Source organism: Zootermopsis nevadensis, unplaced genomic scaffold, assembly GCF_977971745.1.
Source record: "Zootermopsis nevadensis isolate Lab colony 2312 unplaced genomic scaffold, Znev_1.0 Znev_ptg000028l, whole genome shotgun sequence".
NCBI classification, from domain to species: Eukaryota; Metazoa; Arthropoda; class Insecta; order Blattodea; family Termopsidae; genus Zootermopsis; species Zootermopsis nevadensis.
The window spans coordinates 12,571,424-12,595,784 of NW_028259160.1; the positions used below are offsets into that span (position 1 = coordinate 12,571,424).

The 24,361-nt window shown below is 42.8% G+C and overlaps 1 protein-coding gene across 3 annotated transcripts in view; it reads right to left on the reverse strand.

Annotated features, from left to right (window-relative positions):
- The window catches only part of klar (klarsicht), a 202,248-nt gene that overhangs the window by 6,219 nt on the left and 171,668 nt on the right, over nt 1-24,361 (reverse strand). For all 3 annotated transcript variants that reach the window (XM_087357474.1, XM_087357473.1, XM_087357475.1), the window contains exons 19-22: nt 22,489-22,640; nt 19,861-20,092; nt 11,400-11,621; nt 11,050-11,204 (exon numbers count right to left, since the gene is read on the reverse strand). In XM_087357474.1, the coding sequence (XP_087213600.1) occupies nt 11,050-11,204; nt 11,400-11,621; nt 19,861-20,092; nt 22,489-22,640 (761 nt within the window). The remainder of the gene's footprint in view (nt 1-11,049; nt 11,205-11,399; nt 11,622-19,860; nt 20,093-22,488; nt 22,641-24,361) is intronic.

Consider the following 24,361-nt stretch of genomic DNA (forward strand, 5'->3'; position numbering starts at 1 on the left):
TTCGCGTACCCCCAGACATAATTTCTCTTCAACTTACAAAGTTGTTGGTGTATAATTCAAGTTATACATAGTATATAATCTACATCTAAAATAAATTAAACAAATTACATCCAAAATAATGTATTAAATAATAAGTTTTAAATGAGAAAAAGGAAAATCAAGATATTAAACAATAAATACATTATTGTCTATCATATAAAAATTAATAATGGAACAAAGGTATTTTAGCAAAGCAAAATTTTTTAAAATCAATTAGTAATTAATGTGGTTCAGACCTGTTAATGAGATGATTGAGCTTGTTTCTGCCGCCCAGATAAGAATTGCATAAAGGAGGGGGGGCTCCCAAATCGAATGTCTTTACGTCCGGTTCTCCTGTGGCCAACCCTAAATCTGGCCTTGATTATTCAGTGTTTATCATAAAATAATATATATAGATATATATATTTAAATTTCACGTACCCCCGGGGGTACGCGTACCCTAGATTGAATACAACTGTTCTATATAAACACTGCGACAACATAATGAACTGCATTTAAAAAATTTTCGTGTTGTAATGATTCCACATAAATGTATGGGGAAATGTAATATTAAGATTCAGACTGAACTGTAATTAAATTAACTTTTTTCAAATGGGAATATGACCGTCAATTGGATTTTGACTTTCCAGCTGAGGGTTAGGAATTTGCGACAGACACTTGGGAATAATCTTGGAGAATCCGAACTCCACCACCACAACCTGATTCTGACATCTGTAAATATACCATAAACCAGCTTGTGACATGATAGAAATTGGAATATGGCCAAGTCCCCCCCCCCAAAAAAAAACACTCAGTAAATGAATAAAGTTATAACTCAGAATATGCAGTGTCCAGCATAATAGCACATAAGAAAATCATGCACTGTCAACGATTAGAGAATCAGCAGTATATTCCACGTATACCACGGTTTTCCCACCCCTGCTTAGTAATGACCAATACTATTGCAGGAGATATCTATAAATCTTCTGCAGTATTTGATCAGGAATGCACATGGCATAATGACGAGGGGAAGTGGTCCCCTATCTAGCCATTCATGTTTAGGAGCTTCATTTAGCACTGGACAACTGCTGGTCACATAACACCAAGGAAACCTTATGTGAAGGTCAGCTCCTACATGACGGTCAAAGGAAATCAATAGACTGCAATCATTAGTGTCATATAACACTGGGATACTGGGAACGACCCGTTCTTCAAATGCCTGAGCACTGCGGGTCCCAACTTTTCGTTGGCTCGATCTATAGACATTTCGGTAGGACTCCTTAGACGAGGGATCGGCCCGTCGCAAGGCATCTACCTGTACACAGGACAGCACAACACAGAAAAACATCCATGGCTTGAGTGGCATTCAAACCCACGGTCCCAGCGACCAAGCGGCACAAGGCCCACGCCTCAGACAGCGCGGCCACTGCAAACCCCATCACCCTCACTCTTGTATATCTCACTAGTTCAACAGGCAATGTCTTTACTGCTTATTTTCTCCATACTTCAAGTCAATGCTTGCCCGTACGAACAAGTATTTTGGGTTCATACTGTCCTGCCACTCCACTCAATCCCTGCGATCTCATTTTTGTTTCCCTGCCACACATTAAAACCTAGTGGACTGCCAATAGCGCAAGAGACTATGTCAGAGGCGTCTCGAGTACGTTACTCAGAAAACTAATGACACTAGCAGAGGGGCTGGATGGTATCTGCATATTTCTGCTACTTGGGGATTAGGCATTACTGTCATTATGAAACACGAATGATAATTGCAAAAAACCAATGCACCGACGACGGTGCTGTACACACAGTTCAAAAAATATTTCTTTATTACAAATATATTAAGATGTTTATCTTCCGGGACGTTGCACCATGTGGTGTGGTAGAAATAAATTTCACGCATTCCAAACGTCAGTACTAGATGCAGACGAAGATATCTTCAGGCTCCGGAAACTTTAACCACAAAACCTAGGAACTGAGAGTCTGGCTCTGTCAAAATGGTCCAACTGAATAGAAACCTTTTACACCCACTACCCAATAACGAAAACAGACCTGGTTTGCGAAAAGTTATGTTAAACGACGATGGACAATGTCCAAAATAATGACCACAGACATGAGTACTAAAAAAAATCTTCATCGTTGAACAGGAAGCTACGTCTGTCTATCCCAGAACCAAACGAGACGAGGTGATAAAGGAAAATATTTCTGCCTCGACCGGGAAACGAATTCCAATGGTTAATATCCTGTGAGACGGGAAAAATAATGTTCTGTTTTCGGTTTTATATCTTTAATACCTAAAAGGCGTGTGTGCATTTGGGCAATGCAATTTGCGGAAACCAAGAAACTATAAGTTTAAAATCAACGTCTCCATCGTTAAAGATTCGTCCATAATCCAGGAAAACATTAATCACCCGAAAACCCTGCGCCTTGAAAAATTATTTTATCCTCCAAAAAGTCGTGTGTGACTTTCCTTCACGTCTTGTAATGTCGACCTCAAAAATCATCGTCTTTTATATGTACGAAAATTTCCACCCTGACTCTCATATTCTTAAAACGTCCTCTTCGCTGCTTCATTTTTATCGCATTACACTGTTTCTCGTTCCTTATTTACCATTTCGCTTTCCTCCACATTGCCCGCTTGTGCTCCCTTGCCTAAGTAGTCGGTAATGACGCGCCAGTTAGAGGCGTCGGGACGCATAGGAATCACCTGATTTAGTTACTACACCACTCCCATTTTCACACACCCTCCTAGCTCAACCCCTTTCCCCCACCACTCACTGAAACTCTTTAACACAAGTTGGTAGCACTAGAGACCACTCATCCAATAGCTCCACAAAATTATCCAGAAAGTACGAGAAAAATGTGAACTATTCCTCCTGCACCTTGTTGGCCCCTATATTATTAACATTCTTGCGGGTCATAGCAGGCAGAGAAATTGCAGCCACTCATATTATTTACTGTAAGACGCTTCTCGAATCCTACGGACATCCAAGACCTCACAAGGAGACGAAGTTCTATGAGCAAAATTCATTGAAAATCAACTTAAAAAATAATGAAAAGAAAATCATCTCGTGTATCCTACAAGTGGGTGAAACAATTAAAGGACGTTCTGTCACTGAACAACACAAAAAATTAATAACATTTATTCCAAAGCTGATTGTGACTCAACTGACTTCAAACGAAAGAAACGTATTTGCGTCAGCTGTTCATATAAATTTTCCATGAACCTAGCATGGTTATTAAAATGAACCAACACTGTTCAACAGTCACCAGAAAGCTAATAGTCGCTCAGCTAGGCAAGAAGTTAAGACTTTTATGAAGGCCCAGGTTCACTATACCGTCTTCCCTTAAGTTCTAAACCTACTATATTTCTGTGCGAATTTCTCATCGCTTCAATGCGTGCTACATGCACCGCACATCTCATCCTCCTTGATTAGATAATCGCAACATAGTAGTTGTTGTTGTAGTAGTGACAGTTAACAGCTTCGACAGAATTGACCAATTAAGGATCAGCTTGTTTTGAACTCATGCGGCATTAGGGATGTTGCATTAGAACAAGGATTTCTCCTTCACATTTAAATCTTACGCGTTAAATAAAGCAGACTGTAATAGGTGTATAAGTGGGAGGAGTAAAGGCAGAAAATATCTGATATTTTAATAGAGCATCCTCATTAAAAACAGAAGTTAATTTTAGAGTCTTATTACTGTCTGATCTGTAAGCTGGAGCCTGTCCAGTGGTCTTTTTAACCTCAACGTTCCGGTATTTTGATTGCCCTCAGCTCCGTCCCCTATCAGAGCTGGCATTAGGTCTAATAGCCAGATACAGGAATAAGAGTCCCTTGTACTGGACGAGTACGGTGCACACTTGCGCGTCGGGAACCAGCGCCAAACACATAACCAGCTTTAGTTCGCTATAAAGAACGAAGCGTTCTGAACGGACTCCACGTTTGTTCGTCATTGCACAATGAGATCAAAAGAGCGCAAAATATGGAGGTAATGTTGTTTGCCAGTTCATATATATAAAATCTACAGGGCCGTACAAAGAATTTCCTTGGCTCGACTACGTCGATAATTACAATTTAGGTCGGTATCGTCCCAACGTAGGCTTTAATATATTTTTCTCACGGCTGAGGCTTTCTGAAAAGGGAATGTGGAAGAAACACGAAGACTCCGATTTTATTGGAATAAACGTGTATATATAAAGTTACTAGAGTGCGTCCTGCTTATACGAAGACACACCAATCGGTATCGCCTCGACGTCTTTCTGCACACCACAATCCTCGATTTAACCACGACAAAGAGGAAATCAATACTGGGAATATGCCTAGGGAAATTTGGGGTAAAAAAATAAACATTATACACACATCACAAAATATCCGACCAACGGGATTTCAACTCAGGGTCTCTAATAATGACAGACAAGAACAATTTTATTTAACCCAGGAACAATAGCAGCCAAATTTTGCGACTGAAACGTTTGGAACTAAAATTAACTAAAGGAACTGACGCTGTAGTCTGGGCTAATGAAAAGGTGTCGTTAAATAAATTATAAATACAGGATCTGAGAGCGGGGCTGAAGATAAGGTCTACGTTACAACTGTTTCAAAAACATGCACGTGAGGGCGCTTTTCCCCAGTCTTCTTCAAATGTTACAGCTGCACCCATCTGTACAACAAAAAGAACGAAACTTAGGTGTTCACACCAGATTCTGAGTACAGCAATAATACTGTATCCCCCCTGACTAGGCTACAGTAAAACAACCAGCTGCAACCAAATTTAGTCGCCGCGTAAAACAGAGAGATACTCAGCCTAATCCCTGGGACTGGAGTTACAAACTCTTTCAAGGACGACCTGCATGGCCCATGTTCGATAGTTTACTCAAACTAATTAACTATCTGAAGCCCAAACGCTTTCTTAACCAATTTCCATATAATATTACAGACCTATAGCCTACGAATTTATGGAACCGTATTTATGAATCAGGTTTCGGGTAGGACTACAAACTGTGATAAGCGGTTACTCCACTTTCAATTACAATGAAACCCATAAACGACCCATTTCCAACGTATGTGTTCAGACTTCGTTAACGAAACTGCGAATCCTATTAGATTTATTCGGCAATACAAGACACAAATGTTTGGTAATTGGGTTCACTCCAATATCAGCAACTAGCAGGTAACAAGCATAAAGGCACACGACGCGTCTCAACAAATAAAAACTGAAAAACAACTCGTCTTTCTTGTTATATTGATGTCACGAAAGCGTACAAATACTGTTTTAAATGGGGCTGCGTTGTAATTGGAACAGCCCGTACATACGATTTGCGAACACGCCCGTTTGTCGCCTGAGGGTCCTACTTCTGCCCATGAATTGGCCGCTACACTTTGACTAAAACATTTTAAAAATGTAAAACGCCAGATCAACCCAAGTTTTTGCCAATTCCCTTCACGAAACACCACCATTGAAGACACGCCACACAGCTGCCTCTCACCTCCTGGCATTCCCTAAACAGGACATAACCCGTTTTAGTCCCGAAGCAGCCTAGTGACATCTTTTTCCTGTCTTTTCCGTTCTTTAATAACAGCTAATAAGCCATCCGTTTCTTTATTTATGAAATACGACATGTTCGCTCGAAAGACGAAACGTGAAGCACTTGATTCTCAGCAATTATCTCGACTCTCGAACTTGTTCTCGACTCTAAATCAGAGACAGAACATTCTGTCCCAGTCTGTTTTAATTAACTATCGCTGGTACGTACTATAGTCGGCGCAGTAGTTTTTGGCCGGTGGAATTTTCAAGGGTAAGGCTAGGAGCGAGTCTCTTTTGCGATAGTATAATGCTGACTGCACCGAGGAGCTTAACGGACTGAGCGCCCAAACAAAAGAAATACGCCGAAAATGTTACGAAGATTCGGCAGGCCATTCACGAAGATCGACGTCGTACCATCAACGACTTGTGCGACATTGTTGGGATAGGCTATGGGACCTGTCAGCTGATTCTAAAGGAAGAACTCCACATGCGACGCATCCTGTCTGAGGACCAGAAGCAGATGATGATGATGACGAGCGTTCTGGACGACCATCTTCGAGCACAACGCCCGAAAATGTTACGAAGATTCGGCAGGCCATTCACGAAGATCGACGTCGTACCATCAACGACTTGTGCGACATTGTTGGGATAGGCTATGGGACCTGTCAGCTGATTCTAAAGGAAGAACTCCACATGCGACGCATCGCAGCCAAGTTTGTGCCAAGGCTCTTGTCTGAGGACCAGAAGCAGAATCGACTTCTCGTTTGTCAGGAGCTCAAAGATCTTGCAAGAACCGACCCCAACTTCCTTTCTAAGCTCCGTGTGTCTTCTTCCTCTTCCCAAAGATGAAAATTCAGCTAAAGGGAAGGAGATTTGAGACGATAGAAGAGATTCAGGCAGAATCGCAGATGGTGCTTGACAGGCTGACAAAGAAAGATTTCCAGGGATGCTTCCAGGCTTGGCAGCGGCGCTGGGATCGTTGTGTTCACTCCCAGGGGAACTACTTCGAGGGTGATGGATGAATTTAATACCTGAGATAAGTGTACGGGTTTTTATACGCGCAGTCTTGAAACTTTCCGATCGCACCTCGTATGTGTTAATGCTGGTACCTAAGTACATCCAAAAGCTTCTTGAATAAAACGCATGTTGACCAGGAATTATAATCAGGTAATCGTAGTTTTAAATCCTCGTATCTCACAGCATTCTCTCTCACTAATTAACTAGCGAAGGAATTGGATGTGGGCTAGACGACTTGAGTAGAGTAGAAAATCGAAGCGAAGTGGAGAGAGAACAATACTTGCCCCCACGAAGAATCGAACTGACCTGGTCGTCAAGTTTATGCAGCACGTGTGGCTGCTCCAGACACGTGATGTATGCGTCCCACCTCTGAACTACGTGAAACATGTGGCAATAAATACTGAACTGTTTCACAAACCCAGACTGCTAATGAAACAAACATCACAACGAACCGGGACAAATAGATGTTGACGAATTACTTCTGTTCATTATAATAATTCCTCCCACTCCCCACCTGTGTTTATATATCATCTTCCACCGAGTCTAATCCAACCGGCAATGATCATACGACGGCCAACTACTGAGTCAAGGGTGAACGGGCATCAGATTATTAATAATTTTACATACTTGGCATTCTATTGTTAATGCATGATAAATGGTTCCTCTGACTAGGGTAAGTAGTAAGTCAGGAACAAGGGAAGTCGTAAGGGTAGACGTATCCGAAAGACAATTTAACTAGCGGCAGGGAATTGTTGAATATCGGCTACTGTTAACTGAGATAGTTGGGCGTCAATAAATGAGACGAGGACGAGTGGTCATTCGGAAACAGGCGCATCACTTTAAAAAGCATTTTCAGCCGAAATTCACATCTCTGCCCGAGTAGCGCCAATGTTATGAGGCTACTTGCCGAGGAAAAGGAACACGGAGAATCTGTAACTGCTGCCACTCGGTACGATATCCTGGCGGGAAGTATGGACCCCCCGCATGTCTGTTAACCTACAGGATCACACCCTAATCAGTCACCTTTACAACGCGACCCACACTCCCAGCAAGATTTATTCATCAACTTAAGGGTAAACTGTGGCCAAGGGATGAAAATAACAACAGATTTACAGTACAAGGCTCGCTCTAAATTCATTATATCCTCTAATCGATAGTATAAATCATGTGTCCTGCTTGCCCGGTGTTAGCTACGGTGCAATACACGAATATAATGCATACAGCGATCAATTCGGTAAATGTAAGCTACAACACTTATCATCATGGTACGCCAGGGCGGTAAGTTATATGTAATTCTTACAACGCAAACGCGATGAAAAAACATGGAACAATTTCGTTAAACGGTTAAAAGGATAAAGCGATGTCAAATTAATATAAATACACGGTCTTGTGGGATGCTGCATATTATAGAAACTGACGGACGTTTCAGAGGCGATTAATGACTGATGACAGGTTGTAAGGTCCTCTGAAACGTCGGTCAATATCTACCAGACTATATGGCGTGACAGCCCTTAACCTTTAAAAGCCCAGTGGTAATTATATTGACCGCCTGATTTAATAATCTTCAAGTCTGTATTTTGCCCGCAATGTATTACCGGGTTTCGCACGATTCTCAATTAACAGCAACAATTTCTCCGGTGTCATAAGAATTTATTTTTATGCAAACAACGGAAGCCCAAAACCCCTTGTCAGTTGTCCGCGACTGCTTATTCATTGTATTCGCAGCTGTCCTCCATACCTGGTGGTCGTCTGTGCATCTGCTATCAGAGGTCGCACTTAAGACGGGATTATTTTTCGTAACTTTAAGAAAAGCTCACTTCATGCATCTAACACTCACAAAACACAGCAAATGTCGATCATGCTTGATTGGACGGGTGCGCCGCCCGTGCGATGCGGGAAAATTTTGAACTAGCTCTGACGGGTGTTGACTCTGGTAGCAAGAAACGCAAAAGCTGCTGTGGTGCCTATGGTGGGGTCTGCATTTTTTTCGGGAGTCAGGAGGTTGGTTTTGTGTTGTTGCATTTGGCCGTAATCTTGACTTCAGCCGCCGTTAAAATGTTTTCACTTTTAATTCAGTCACGTACAAATTTTTACGAATTTTGCAATTTCAATACGATTTGCAAAGATAATGGTGCAATGAACTGTTCTACTGCTCAACACAAAAAAAATAGTCCATTCCCGTCGACTATGACGGGTCATACGACGCTAGTAAAGCAAATTTAAAGTTTCTCAGTTTTTGAACTCGGACCTGAAACTGCTGAACTCCATCCACCCTCTGCACATTCCCACAGACAAGCAGAGGAGTGAGTAATCGAAGAGCAGGACCATCGGTGACGTAGCCATCACTCATAACCGGAGGGTCGGTCGACCTGGCTGTGATCTCCGCCCGTCCTCACGACCGACCAGCCAGCTTTCCCGCTCGCTCTTTTAAAAGCCGCGTCGTTTTTATTTGCATGCTAATGAGAGAATTAATGAGTCTAATGGTCTATAAACCCCGTGAAGTACTCGATAGCACAACACGATGACGCTAACAGATCGATTTAAAATCAGATCCAACTTCCTCGCCTTCGTTTTGTTGTTCTCACGGTAACTTTTTTTATCACAGCACTTGTTTTATTAATGCTTTACTATGGGAACAACAGACGAATGCATTTTTTCACACAGGACGCTTACGTTACAAAAATACGACGACGTTAAAATATTGGGCTTATGTGTCTATCGGTACGAAGAAAAGAGAAGAAACTAGAAGCGTAGTCTTTTCAAATGGAACATTAACTGACGCATGCGCACTATACCTGAAGAAACAATACCCTCTGACATGAAAAAGACCGTTGTATCAGCAGACGTCCATCCAGCCAGAGACATCACAACAAAAATTACCAGTTTTAATGGACGTTACGTGGCACTTGGCAGCAACACTGGGAGTTCAACACGCAAACTAAGCTCCGGAGCCGGAATAATACAAGCGGACAATTTATCTTTCGACCGGCCGTGAGCGATACGAGTCCACTTTTACGTGGTACGTCGTCTCTTAGTGGGCCAACCGAACACATTTCATTACCGTTTGGTTTTAATGCTGACGATGACTAAAAAAAAATTCTTGGGCAACATAACTCGATTATTTAATTCGGCAAATTCGTGTTCCCAAACACGGTTGGCACGCGGCCAATGGCGGGTTCGAAATCACTTTCGGGCACGCATGTACGTAGAAACCTTGAAATGGACTATTCGCCCACCCAAGCAATGGCGTTAGAGTCGCTCCCAGCGCAGATGCCACTTTGATATTACCGATTGCAGGAATTTAAAAAGCACGATGCCGGAATGTCTCCAATGGCGTGGAGTTCGTACGAAGTTGAAAGGTGTGACACGCACAGATAGCACTGTGTGGTCTCATAATTCTACTCGTTTGCCTAGAAACACGGGATGTACGCCACAGAAGACAACTAGACAGACGGCCACCACCTAGTCCACTCCGTTACTTCATTCTAACTCATTTCGCCATCTCTTCCTCCAGCGTTCTTTAAGGCGTGTCGGCTTTTTATCGAACCGCTTCTTCACGTCCATCCCGTGTCGTCTTACGTATTATTACATGACGCCCAAGTCGCCTTGGATTACAATCTCACTTTCCTTTCATTCCTATTTCCCGTTCATTATAAATATGTTCACAACAGAATGGACATATAAATCCTACGAGTTTATTTCATTAGTTTTAGATACTGCATTGCAACAGTCTTTAAGTTACCTGTTCATTAAAGATCAATTCAACATAAACGTTCCCCAGAAGACGCACGATGTAACACGTCCCACCGGTTCTCCAACATCTGCTGGAAGGGTTTATAACGTGTTAAGCTTCGTCTTAGAAATAATTACCCTTCGCCTTCTATGATCTCCATTAGTCAGAGGTCGGCTTAATATTCGATAGACTACCTGCAATGTTGGGAACTTTGTAATACGCTCGCCTGTCTTCGTTCCACCGGTCGGATTCTGTGGCTACCCAAGTCAGGGGCCGTCAGCTCCCTCAGCGCAGTGTCGGAACCAAATCCAACAGGGTTCAACGTTGATCTCCAAAGCTATGTCGTCATTATCGACGATCGCTTCCAAAACCACCATAACCTTCCTCTTACTGGACGCGACATCGCTACTAACCAAATCAATGCAGCAGTTCTTGAAAATCTTACGGTTTCTCAGCTGGTCACAGTAACACACTACTTATCCACTTCAATATTATCCCCCAATTTACGCATTGGTTACCAAGTAGTCGCTTTCCACCAGGTTTTCCAACCAAATCGTTGGGAAATGTCTTTACCTGCCAATGCGTGCTACTCGACTTGAGGACCCTAATAATATTTGGAAAAGTAAATGGTAAAACTCTGAGCTTAATTAAATAAAAACAGAACAAAACATTCTTAAATCAACTTTTAGTCTGAATACAGCCTTCAAAGTCTAGTTTCTATCCCTGGACACAGGTAAGTTGCAGTTTCCTACCTGTTGACAGCAGCCGGGCGATTTAGACCAGAGTTCGATCCTGGGACGGTGGGGTGAAGAACTGATCGAGCCTCGACGCACACTGCAGTGCGCACGATGAGATCACGACAGGCGTGCTGCAGACCTCGCAGGTCAATTTCGGTCTGTTCGATGCGCTGCAACGAGGAAAGTGCCACTTCTGAATACAAACCACGGAATTGCTATACTGGTTGCATCATTCCACGCTTTCGATGTCGTAAAACCTTAAATCTCAAAATTAAAATAGTTTCGCTACCAAATTCATACCAGGTGGTGCAACTGCTTGTAAATCTGCATTAGCACGGAAACTGTTCAGAAAACATCGCACGAACCTTGGCCATATTGACTAGAGCTTCACTGCCGGGCGCAAGCACAGCCTCCAGATTGCGCGCCAGTCGCCTGAGAGCTGCAAGGCGGCGCTCCCTTTCACTGAGTTCCTGCTCTGACCCAGAATCCGAGATCCCGCTGTCAGAGAGGGAGCCCTCGGTACTCTGAGGAGACGTGGTGATGGACACAAGTGTCGTGGTGCTAGCGTCTGCCAGAATCATGGGAACCTGCATCAACAAGAGAACAGCGTCTTTACGTTCGGCCACTGCAGTCCTGTTTTCAAAACCTTTAATGGGAATTCACTGGTACTGGGATACTGGGAACGACCCGTTCTTCAAGTGCCTGAGCACTGCGGGGTCCCAACTTTTCGTTGGCTTCATCTATAAACATTCTGTAGGACTCCTTAGACGAGGTTATTGGGAATTCACTCTAATCCTAAGCATCAATTTTCTGGCCACTTGACTGTAAGGCATTCTCAATTTGCTGTTGCTATGGAACTCGAAGATGCACGGCTGCCATCGAACAATTCCGCCATTGAACTATACTGTGCGCCAGTTAAAACAAATTTCCCTCATAATTTATATCTCCAACACCTATTTCAAAATTATCCTTACACGAGTTGCTCACTCTCTCAAGTGGCCAACTTTATAGGAAAATATCAGACCGTATATTTATAAGCATCTATTATTCCCCTCAGTTGCGTTAAATGGCAGACTAATTCGGCGGCCTTAATTATGTAATTTTATCCGTCTTCCTGTTACTTCCACGACCGGAAAGGTCAACCATTACATTTTATATAAAAACAGTGGACGATCACGACACAGGACGATATACTGTGTCAAGAATGCCAGAAATCTTGTATATCTCATCGAAAGAATCCCAACGCTTTTCAAGACAACCGCAAATTATAACAGCGCCGCCGTTTTAAGATCTGCGAGTAACGTAGCAAGCCCCAGCTCTGACGTTTGTACGGACCGTTGTCAGCTTTTCAATCGCTGAACTCCACACTTGAAGACAGGCAATCAGATGACTGTCGGCCAACGCCGTTTATGAGGCCGAGAAAACTGGGCGCTGATTCCAGAGTTAATCAAATCGAGACGCGACCAAACTTGTAGGCTAAATTAATGTAGAAATGCTCTGCAGCAGAACACTTCCTTACTATTTAACGCGTTATTTGTTCATCCCTTCACATTACGCCGAAGCAGCGTCGTAAAACAACACTGGTAATATCGTTAAATAAAGGCTTGTGTACATGTACATCTGAGAGGCCGTCCCTTTTGTGCGCTACCTTACCTCTCTGAACCACTAGTAAGCAAATAGCTTCACGAGGGGGGGAAATCACCTGCTGTTCATAACGATTTTCTGTCAGGTGACTGGAAGAGAGAACTACTTACCGACGCACTTACTGAATGGTCACGTCCTGTAATGGAGTCTGGTATATTACACAAACAGAGCTATTGTGATTGAAAAGTAAAGCTAGGGAGTTTATTAATTTACGAGTGACTTTCAGGGAAATACAAGAACAGGTTCCTTCCTAGGTTGGAAGGTGCACTAAATGCACCACGCGGCTTTGGCCTCAAGGCCTAAGTTTCCTTCCGGACAAGAAAGACATACAGTAAAACCCCTGTAGTTGGACACCCCTATATCCTGGACACCCCTCTATATTGGACACTTTTAATTGGAACCGGCGAATATCCTATAATTTTACATGTCCACAACACCCTATAACTTGGACACCCCTTTATCCTGGAACTTGAACACCCCTTTTGTTGTAAGTTGGACAGGTTCATGCACTTAGCTTCAATGCTTTTATGGGAAACGTTTACAGTTAGTATTTTGTTGCTTTGAATTTATGACTTATGAATGCTTTCTACCTGAGGATTAGCTTATGTTTGAAGGTGTGAGAATTTGAACACATCAATGGAATTATTTTGTTGAACCCTTCACTGGACTACAGTACGTATTACTGGTACAGTTTTAACTTTGTCAGTACTACGCTTGCAACTGAGTTAAACAGTGTTAACAGAAATTGGAACAGTGTGCTTTCGCTCATAACCAACAAGGAATGGTTGAAACTTTATTCGGATTGCGGCAAAAATTAGAAAGAGGATGGCAAATTCCAAGACAAAAGCAAAAAAGCAGTGTCTTGTGACGGACTTTTTTACAAGAAATAAGTGACATCATATGTTGAGCTACTGCCGTAAGTACAATTAAAAAAAATACATTCTGAAAATTTAAAATTTCATTGAGGCTGGGGTATAATGTGCAACCATGAGAGTGGGTTTCAAAAGATTATTATTATTGTCATTAATTCTTAATTCGAGCAAGCCTACAGTAGTTAGATTATATAAGTAAACAGATTACATTGTCGGTAAACGTAAAGTATTGGTGCCCTTCCCTTTGAGCTTATCCATGCAAGTTTAATTTTGTGAAAATAAAATTTGTAAAAATTTAATTTACCCTTTTGATTTTTCTTATCAATAATTTCCTTTTTGTGAAGGGCTCCATAATACTTTACAATTACCACATTGTTATTACACGACAATTTGAAAGGATGATTTTCTCCTTTCCCTCTATCCTGGACACCCCTGTAAGTTGGACACATTATCGTGGAACCGCAACTGTCCAAGTTAGAGAGGTTTTACTGTATTTATTTTCGATCTCATGACAACACGACAGGACACGAGATATTTATTGTGTGTGGTGGGAGATTATAAACGTGCCTACGACAGAATACGTCTTGCGTTCCAAGTTACCAAAAAGGCGGCAGTGCCAACATTTCAAGTTACAAAACAACCGGAAACTAGTTTTCGTACAACCAGTTCTCACCAGTGGCAAGGGCTACATGCAATAGCCTTGGAAGTATTTCGTAAACAGGAGGAACAGGACCAGTCTGCGTCGGTAAGCAATAACCCGGAAGATGTCATCTTCAGTCACCCTTCCTTTTTCAAGCGGCCCGTAGTAGATGCTGGGTTTGACAAACCTGTACGTTTTCATAACACACAGGATGACGATAGAAACCACGTTGATGGAACAATGTTTTTGAGAAGCTCGTATCAAGCTAGTCGATACATTTCACGCTTTTATGAAACCCAAGGTTCATTACAATCTCCAAAATGATGATAACTAACGCATGGACGAAATCATTCTTAAGATTTTTTTGTACGATCTGCTAGTCAAAAGTTCATTACCAAGCCCGCAATAACAAAACAACAACAGTAGAGACAACAGCGCCAACGACAGTGCTTGCAACTGAAACCAACGAACTTCTCTCGCACCAAGTGATGTCCCAACAGAGTTGAATAGTCTCTCACCTCCGAGAATCCGTTTCGCTGTTATGCTTGTGGTGTGGGAATTGGGTTAAGGGGAGATAGTCTTAGTAAACCTCGCTCCTGGCAGGCAATTCGATCGTTAATCGTAACGAGAATCAAGTTCGCAGATCACGTAGCGCAGATGGGCCTTGGAATCAGCGTAAAAATACAAATTTAATGTCCTGGCAGGGAGGAAATATCCCACAACATGGGAAACAGGACGAGAGGCAGACGGTTGGATAGCTTGCTTGTATATATGAAGTTTGCGGTGCGCACGAATGCAGACCTGTGGCGAATAGTTTTCTTTCACTTGGTGATGTTCAGAAGCCAGAATGGGCGGAAATAGAACAGACCAGTGCACTGACCTGTCTTTTGATTATCTACCCAATTCTACAATTTACTAACCGCAGCTTTTTCGTTTTCTATGATCGGTTCAATTGCTGAATTCAGAAGGGGTTATTTCCTGACATAACAGAGCCCGCCATAGTACACATTCTTGGTCAAGTTTTATGTCACAACAAATTTTGTTAGGATCCTGCTTAATAGTATCATATCGTTTACTACTTATCTTGCAACTGGCTGACTTCCAAGATGTCTGCCTTCATTGTCTCCCCTACTCCATGGCCTTCGGGATTTCACTCTCTTGACAATACTACGTGTCATGTATTAATTACGAAGTACGATCTCAGCGTACTTACAGCAACCTTATTAGATCTGAACGTTATCTTCAGTATTCTGCAACGTTTTCAGACGCTTGTATAGTTCTAATGTACGTTTTTCCCACCACGTAACGTACCTCATTTCAAAACCTTGCAAAAAAAATGCAAGTTTAAGTGATAATCACGATTAATAATGATTAATGGAGTGTCTATAAACGTTAGCTAAGTTGCATTTAACATGTTACGTGGTAGTTTGTTGAAAATTGAACTGAGAAGTAGCAACGTTAACCTCGAAACGTCACAGAGGGAAGCGAGGACGCACTGCTATGGTTACGGTAGGACTACTTTGTATGCGGATGCATGCTTTTCATTACTGACGGGCGACTCGTAGCCCATCCTGGTGCCGCAGCCTGAATCCTGTAGGACACACTTCATATCCCACACCCCTCCCATCCCTCACGAAGTTAAGGAGGATAGATCTTCAGCGCTTTTCTTGGAAAAGTTTCCCGTTTTCATCCTACACTCCTGTACATTATGAGAAAATCTACAAGTCAGTAATAGGATTTTGTGTTTCTTTGTGTAACACACGATTCACCTGTCCTGTTAAGAACAAACTGGATAATGAATGTCGATTTTAAACTATGTTCTTGTTTTTTAGGTCTTTACGCCTGGAGTTCAGTGTAAATTATCGGTGATGAGCAGCGTCGTATTTTATATTCATCCTGAAGATGGTAACTGTGATGTTTGCCGAAACGTTGGATAACTTAAGAAAAATGGATCAGGGGTCTTGACATTGGCCAAAATATATCGAAATTTGGGCGCTTACATTCGTCAGTCTGTAATACGTTATCTATAATCCACACGAAACACGTAAAGTTTTCAGATCATTAAATATAAACGACGCGACCATGGTCGAATTGCGATCTGTGACGCGCACGATATTAGAGCGTCTAAACTCATAGATCGTGGGTTCGAATACCACAATAACCGAATTTCGTGGCATGGCTTACTTAAGACAGTGTCTTTCCTACAAGACGAAGACAGCTCATTTTGTTACCACCACGCGAGATTACATCAACACGACCCTGACTTTAACCTCACCGGATGTCACACACAACGCTGATATTCTTATCACATCGTTAAAACGATATAGAAGATACACACGTACCAAGTTTAATGTTTTACAAGACATGAGCTCCGTCTTACGTAAATTGCCAATTTATAAACTACTATTCTATTTGTTCGGTTTCGGAGTTCCTTCGCGCGATTGGTGGGGGCCGGGGGGGTTGTTATATTTCTTACATGCGCCACTGCACAGTGACAGGTGAAAGGAGACGTCCATTGCGCAATCGGAAGAAAGTGGCAAACAAGTAGAAGTTGCAGACAAATTGCCTTGCCTTTAAACGCGATTACTTTATATGCAAATGAAGGACGAAACGGCAACATCCAGAACGGAGTCAACCGTCTCCCTCACTCAATGATTCAGAAACGGCGTGATATCCTATTAAGTTCAGCGCGGTACACCACGCTTCGATGCGGCAGAACTGCGATGTGTTTACGTTAATTATCCCGTATGCAAATAAATGTGCAATTTAGTCCGTGTACAATGGCACTTATTTCGCAGGTAATCCAATTCGAACTACAATTAATTACTTGTGAATGTTATCAATAAAACAAAAATTAGATGAATTTTTGAACAAATAAAAGTTGAAAATGAATTTATCGTAACAGAGATTTACTGTCAATGTGACAGACAAGACTCTCTAATCTATTCAGATTCCGAATTAATCATAAAATCATTAATCTGCAAAAAAAAAAAAAAAAGATTGGGGCTCCTCGGACCAGAGACAGGCACATCGAAAGTAATCTGTACATGAAATCAAAGGACACGAGTACAAACATCCGAGAATTCAAACCCATCGAGGCCAAGACCGTTCATGCCTTAGACAGTCGCTGCGATGGAAATAAACAAATTTTTAAAGAATTAACATCACCATCTACTTTTACCCACCCCTTAAAAACTATTTTTTGATTATATCCTTAAAATAGATGATGAGACGAGATTAGAAATGCATACAAAATTTTGGTAAGAAAATTTTAAGGGAAATAGAACACTTGCAAGATCAAAGTGTAGATGGAAGGATGATATTAAAACAAATAATTACAAAGTAGGGCGTCAGAGTGGGGAATGAGTTTGCCTCTTTCCGGTCAGAAACCAGTGGCGACCTCTTGTGAACAAGGTGATGAACTTTCTGGTTCGTAAATGAACTGGGATTTCGTCACTGGAAGGGATTTCTTCCCTGATGACTATCAAATTTCTGTAAAACTTCGCATTTGTGAAGTATCCCGGACGCCTAGGGGGGACGATTCCATCAGCGCGGTACAGGCCAATAAATCAGAGACCTACGGCATCCTCCTTACATATCTATGAGCCTAATAACGCGAGACCCGAACACACGTCACATATTCTAGTCATCTCTCGCATTCCAGCGACGGGAGATGCCATGCATATGGCATTACACGGGCCTTCCTCCAACCAAGCGTCACAGTCTGCGCACTATTACGACACATTCGGTAAGTCAGACGATTATAAGCCACTTCACACTTCTGCCTCAGTATTACGCTTGAACCCAAAGAATCACCCTCACGGGCATCCCTTTCTGAAGTTCAGGGCATCATAACCCGGTTTCTTCTTTATTCCCTTTATGGGACTGCTGAAAAAAACATTCCAAATTAATTCCGATTTCAAACGGTTTCGGGGGGTGGGGGGTAGATTTTCACAATTTGTTCTATTAACCACATACAATGTATTATGCCGATAATACCAACAGTGACATAGGAGATAAGTACTGTAGACGACGATGGGACGATAATATTAAAATGGACCATAAGAAAGCAATGGATGAACTACATTCGACTACTTCGGGATACAAACCGGTGGTGGGTAGTTTTTTTTAGTAGAACAATAAATTTTGTGTTTCACAGACGGCGAGGAAATTGTTGTTCGAATCAAGGAAAAAAATATCACGCAGATAATGAACTCAGATCGTCTGTAGGTGACAAACCCATTCACTGACCGAGATATCTCGACTCGTATCATATTTCGTTAAGAAATATTTAGCGGTTGAATCATTGTTACACGTGGACAGGCAGACAAAGCCAACTGGCATATTTTTGCAACTTTTCGTACAGAAGGCGTAAAAAATGAGTCAACACATTCAAAATGTAGGCTGGACGAAGTTCAGCGAACACAGACAAATCTTCCATCACACACACACACACGAGAGGCGGACGATTCCCACATAATTTCGTATGTGGAACATAAATGTGAATGACCAGCGAGGTAAAGAAAATGATGAGAGGGATAAAAATTATAATGATGGTGCTCAATGCGTCGTAAACAAGTATGAAGCTAACGCACGAATCGGCCATGACTGAACTCACGACTCCCGCTCCGTGATTCTCAATTATTTCCTCTCAAGAGGCTTTTATCTTGTCAAAGCCGTGTTTCAATCTGACAAGTCTCTCGCCACTGTAGCCTGCCGATCAGTCTGGTGACCGACACACAAAAGGCCTCGCGAACACAATGGACCGCGGTACTTATTCTTTGGTCTCACCCGATACTCTCCGAATGAAAGTTACCCTGAACTAAATTCCTGGCTTTATGAGCCTCCGAGGTACATCTAATCGCAATACGAACTCGCCACCCATCGAGCTGCATTCCACTCACCGAAGTCGCCGATGGGTTCGTCGGTTTGTTTATGGTTTGTCATTTCGGAGGAACACGCAGCTTTCATCTTCGGCTACACCGCTGTCAGAACCTCCGACAATTTAGCGCCGGATGATAGGATGAATAATTAATAATGAATAGGAAATATATGGAAGGAAGCATCATAAGGGCAATGACGTGATCGGCTTCTACCAGACTATATGGCTCTACAACCCCGAAGACGGCCGCGATCCAATATCTTCTAGTCCATCTACCTCACACTTTAGAGGAAGTCAATTTGTGCAGGACGTTCATAAACACTTGTAGAGGAAAAACTCGTAAAGACAGGACAGATACTCAACTAGCCAATGCAAAACGTACAATAAAACCAGCGTTGTTGAAAAGGGGACGACGACACACTGGTAACCGTAGCAAAACTGATACAGCAGAAACGTGCTCAAGACAAGATAATAAGAAACACGAGAATGAAGTATTATAAAATTCTATAAAACTACTAACTTCGCGGAACAGAGAGCTTCTTGACAAGATAATAGTCACTCAGCTAATCAAAAAATTCCCCGTCTTTCACGGAACCCGACGCTTAAGGCCTCAGGTTCCATAATTAATATCGTCTTCGCAACAGCCACCCCACCCCCCACCCCCAGTGGACCGTCTCATCAACCAGACAGTCTAGACCACACAATCACAATCCTCTGACACCCATTTTAATACTATCCCGCATCTACGACCGACTCAGCGCGCTCAATGTACGCTGACTTCAACTTACCTGACATAAGACGTCGTCGCCGTCGCCGTCCTGCTTTTCGGACAGCACCTTCGCAACATCCCTCACAGAAGTGGCGACGTCAGGAGAGACGGTGCCCCCTTGCAACGCCGAGTCCAGCATCAGCAACGTGTTGTGATCAGATCTAAGGGCCTCCTGCAGTTCGCAGAGGTGTACCTCGAACTGCTGCCAAGCCTGAGACACCCTCTGCAGGTCTCCCAGCCGCTGGGACACGCTACACAAGGGACAAAGAATTTCAGAACACCAACAAAAGGACAGCGTCAATCGGTCGTTGCAGACATGCTCTTAAAGCCGCTCACCGGCAGAAATATTTGTGCTACAGCATCACGTTATAAAGGCAGATCAGAAAAAAGAGACGGTCGCGAAAAATTCGTAGTGTCACCCTAACAGTGCAAACGCGCCTACTCCACAAACACTTTACTTTCATCTTCGCCTTCAAAAGTTCGCTTTAAACAAGGATTCCACATCAAAAATTCTGTATGCTATTCTCGTTTCATCCACGTAAGTGCATCTTGCTGCTGTCTTTAACGATGTTGTGGTTTAGGTCTCACAAGACAAATCACTCGAGCCAACAGACAAAATATGAAGGCTAGAAAAATGTTAATTTACCCATCTTTGTTTACAGAATATGCCTCTGTTATTTTTTTTTTAGTTTCATATCATAATAACGCGGCATGCTTAAGTTTAAAAAAGTCTATTTCTAGTTTCGGGCTATTTTTCTGTCGTTCGGGAACTATAACATTGCGCTTATGGGAAATAACGACTCGATTTACGAACTCTCTAAAGGAACGCAACTGTTCTTAACATTACGTCGAACAGCATCAGCACTGATTACTACAGCATCCGATAATGAAGTCTACGGCAACGAAAACACTATAAAGGCGTCTCGTAATGCTAACACAGAATAATGGAAACGCTTAACGGAGTGTGATATTTTAAGTGTTTATTCTTCAGAGTACAATTTGTCTTTTGATCTCCAAGTCATAGAAGCAATTAGTTGTGAAACCTGTGTTCAACGTGCATATACGAGGCAATGTTCATTTGAGAGTAAATAACGAGTATATCCGAGGCGTGACGCGACAATGCTTCTGACCATCTAATCAAAATCACCGACAGTCAGTGCAATTAAGTCATTGGGGTACTTAGAAACTCTCCACGACGTTCTTCCAGCATGCCGTCCCAAGATAAACAAACCACTTGAGTCGGTTCCCGCTCGGGCACTCAGTATGAGAATCGGGGACGTTATTGAGATCCACACCAATAAAAACATTTCCAGGGCTGGCAATCACATGGGCACACACAGAGACAACGCTGGCCGTCACCACTGCACTATTGTGGGCAGATCAGGTGTCAGACGTTAACAACGTACCTAAGTACCGCGACATCGGAGTTAATCTCAATTAACTCCCGATCGTTGCATTCGAATTCGGGATCTACCGAATTTGAATCTCGGCCCAAATAATTTTTCCCAGTTCCTAACACCAAATGGTAGGCAGAATATCAATATCAATACAGCCTATGGACCGTTATAATCAATTCATCGTTCAAAGAACTATCCCATATGACGCCACGTAACTTAAGCAGCTGACTATTCCAGATGTCAAGTCACCCTGGACACTCTTACAAAAACCCTTTAAAGCCTAGTGGTAAACACTTGTACCATTTTCTCTTTTTTAACATGAACAATTCTGCATTTTACCCACAGATATAATTTCCTTAAAGTCATTAATCAACAGATCTTTATAATAGAGACGCTGTTCCATCTTAAAATTTTACGTCAAACAAGAGACAAGCTCTGGTCACCCCTACCAGTGTTGTGTAGCAATAAGACAGCCAGCACCATCTATACAACCGCGCTCGAGACATCTTCCTGCCCTCAGACACGAGACAGAGGAGCATCTGACCTGTCGGCGATAGCAGTGGAAGAAGCCTCAGCACCAAAAGTCAATATTGACGCAAGTAATGAAGTCTGGTGAACATACGCCATGGCCACTGCCATGCCATGCCAATACCCGCCCCCATTCACTGCCGACGGCATTTCTGCAGCCACCCCCTTCTTATAAACATCCGCACTCGCGACCCCCGGACACCCACTTTCATTATTACGACACTTCTGTCTTTTCTGTTCCCTCACGCTGTTGCGCCATCATGATCGCCATCCTGTGCAAATAATTTATCGCTTGCTTCTCCTCGACATTCCCTACTTCGACGGTCACACAGGAAACATCTCCGTTTGCTGGACATCCTGGAGAGCTAGAGATGAGAGTCGAACGCACACACTGGGAAGGGGAACACATGAAGAGGCGATGCAGTCCTCGTCGTCCGCGACAAGCAAGGTCAAGGGGGAAATGAACAATGAAGAAGTTTGTTAAGGACCTACCAGGTTTTAACTGCATTGCTCAGGATACGGCAGTTAAAACTGTGCGTCTGGAGGAGAGACAAATATCTATGATATCTAAAATCTGTAGAGTCTGTCCTCAGTAAATATGAGGAACATCCTAAAAATGTGCCCTGTAGTATTCATTTTGCAGTCCAAATCGGAGATTGTGCAGGGAAACCTTCAGATGCGTAAAAATATTCCTACAGTCGGAAGATGAAGACGGGGCTTACCTTTGAAACGTTTCGTCCCACACCCGGTAGAGGTCAGCCACGTCGTCTTTAAGCATGGCTGCAGGATGACCACTGTCGGTGAGGAAACGATGGACGGCAACGTTGACTTGCAACAGTTGGGTCTTCCGGTCACGAAGGGCAGTCAGCTCCGTCTGCAACACGTCAACGAAGTACCGCGGCTTACACTTACGAACTTCAGCTCCATCTGTTACAATATTTCACTCCAATTCATTACACCTTCCACCTCAAAAATCAGGAATCGTGGGCACAACACTACGACGCAGCTGGTTTCCCGCTGGCAACTGTCAGCTTTGTTTAAGAATTGTCGCCAAACAACTTTCATTCAAAAGTCGAAGAATTCCGTACTTTTTCTTGGGGGCACACCCAGCTTCATATTCACCCCCATTTATAGTAACCGCATCAAGAATACGTGGCACTATACCTCCGCTCCGCCATACGCTGTCGTGGCAGACCTAATATTCCAAGAGCTAGATATTACTCATCTCTCACCGCCCTGAATATGGAGGCAGTATGCACCTCTAAAACGCCGGTAAACGTCTACCAGACTGCACGGCGTAACATCAAAGAAGACAAGTAACCTTCATTGTGTTTTCACGGCTTTCCTCATTCGCTCCAGGCAAATTTTGGGATAGTGCCTTAAATTAGGCCACGAGCACTTCCTTCCATAAACTTTCTAATTCATAATTAATATTTCTATCACTCAACGCTATACATTCTGAACTGACAGCATCGTTAAATGCACAATACTATCTTGCCGCTGCACTGGAGGACCATCAGGAAAAATAGATGACGTAAGACGCGGAGGAACGTGTTTCCATATGATATGTGTATCCTGGTGACCTGTTATGGGAAAGGAGACCATTTCTAGGCGTATTTCTCCCTACTGGCTGACCGCATCGAAACTCTCTCCGTCCCTCCATGAATGTCTCATGTTTTTACTGCCGAAACGTTTCGTCCGTTCAGTTCCTGCGGGAATTTGCAAGACCACTCTACTCCAAGCCTGAGTACACAAGTTGCATGCAAACAAATGTGCGGGGTTCTCAACCCGAGACTGGCACAATTCTCCAGAACATCCAACACACAGGTACTCTAAGACGATGATTTTAATGTTCTTTGTGGCCAAAAAAGGTGCGCCAAGACTGCTCATCCGCGAACACACTTTTCTCCGAAAACTAACTCAGGCCCCCTGTCAACGAACATGAGAAACCTAATTGTTCTAATAAATTATTTGTATATATTAATCGTAAAGTTGGTAGTTTAATGTAGTCTACTCTCTTGCCTTGAGTAAATTAAACCGAAACAAATAAGTACCATTTATAATGCATTAATACTGTTGTCTTTTGGCTTCGATTCCCGGCAAGGACCGATATTTTTCTATTTTGCATCGTGTCCAGACCGTCTACGGGTCCTCCAAACCTTGTTTAGTGGGAACGGATGATTATTTTCTCATGAACAGAACGGGGTCAGAGCGTGAAGCTAACCACTCACCTGCAAATAGTGTTGAGTATATCTCCACTCCACCGCACGCAGTAGCTCAGACAATTTCTTTTCGGAAGTTAATATTACTGCCGTATGTAATTTTTAAAACCAAGACTAGAACGCAGGCTGCCTTACTGTTCTACAACGTCAATGTCCACCCCTGTCCTGCTGGACTCACGTCCTGACAAGAAGAGCTCGCCCCGGGAGCAACTACGTCCACAACACGCAGCTCCCCGGAGGACCAATTCCAAGGAAGAGACCCACAAACCCGGATAATTTATGTACAAGGACCAGGTTGTCGCATCACTGTCAAGCAACGAGCAATTGCACCCAGCACCCAGATATACGGCCATGTGAAGTATTCGGACAGAAC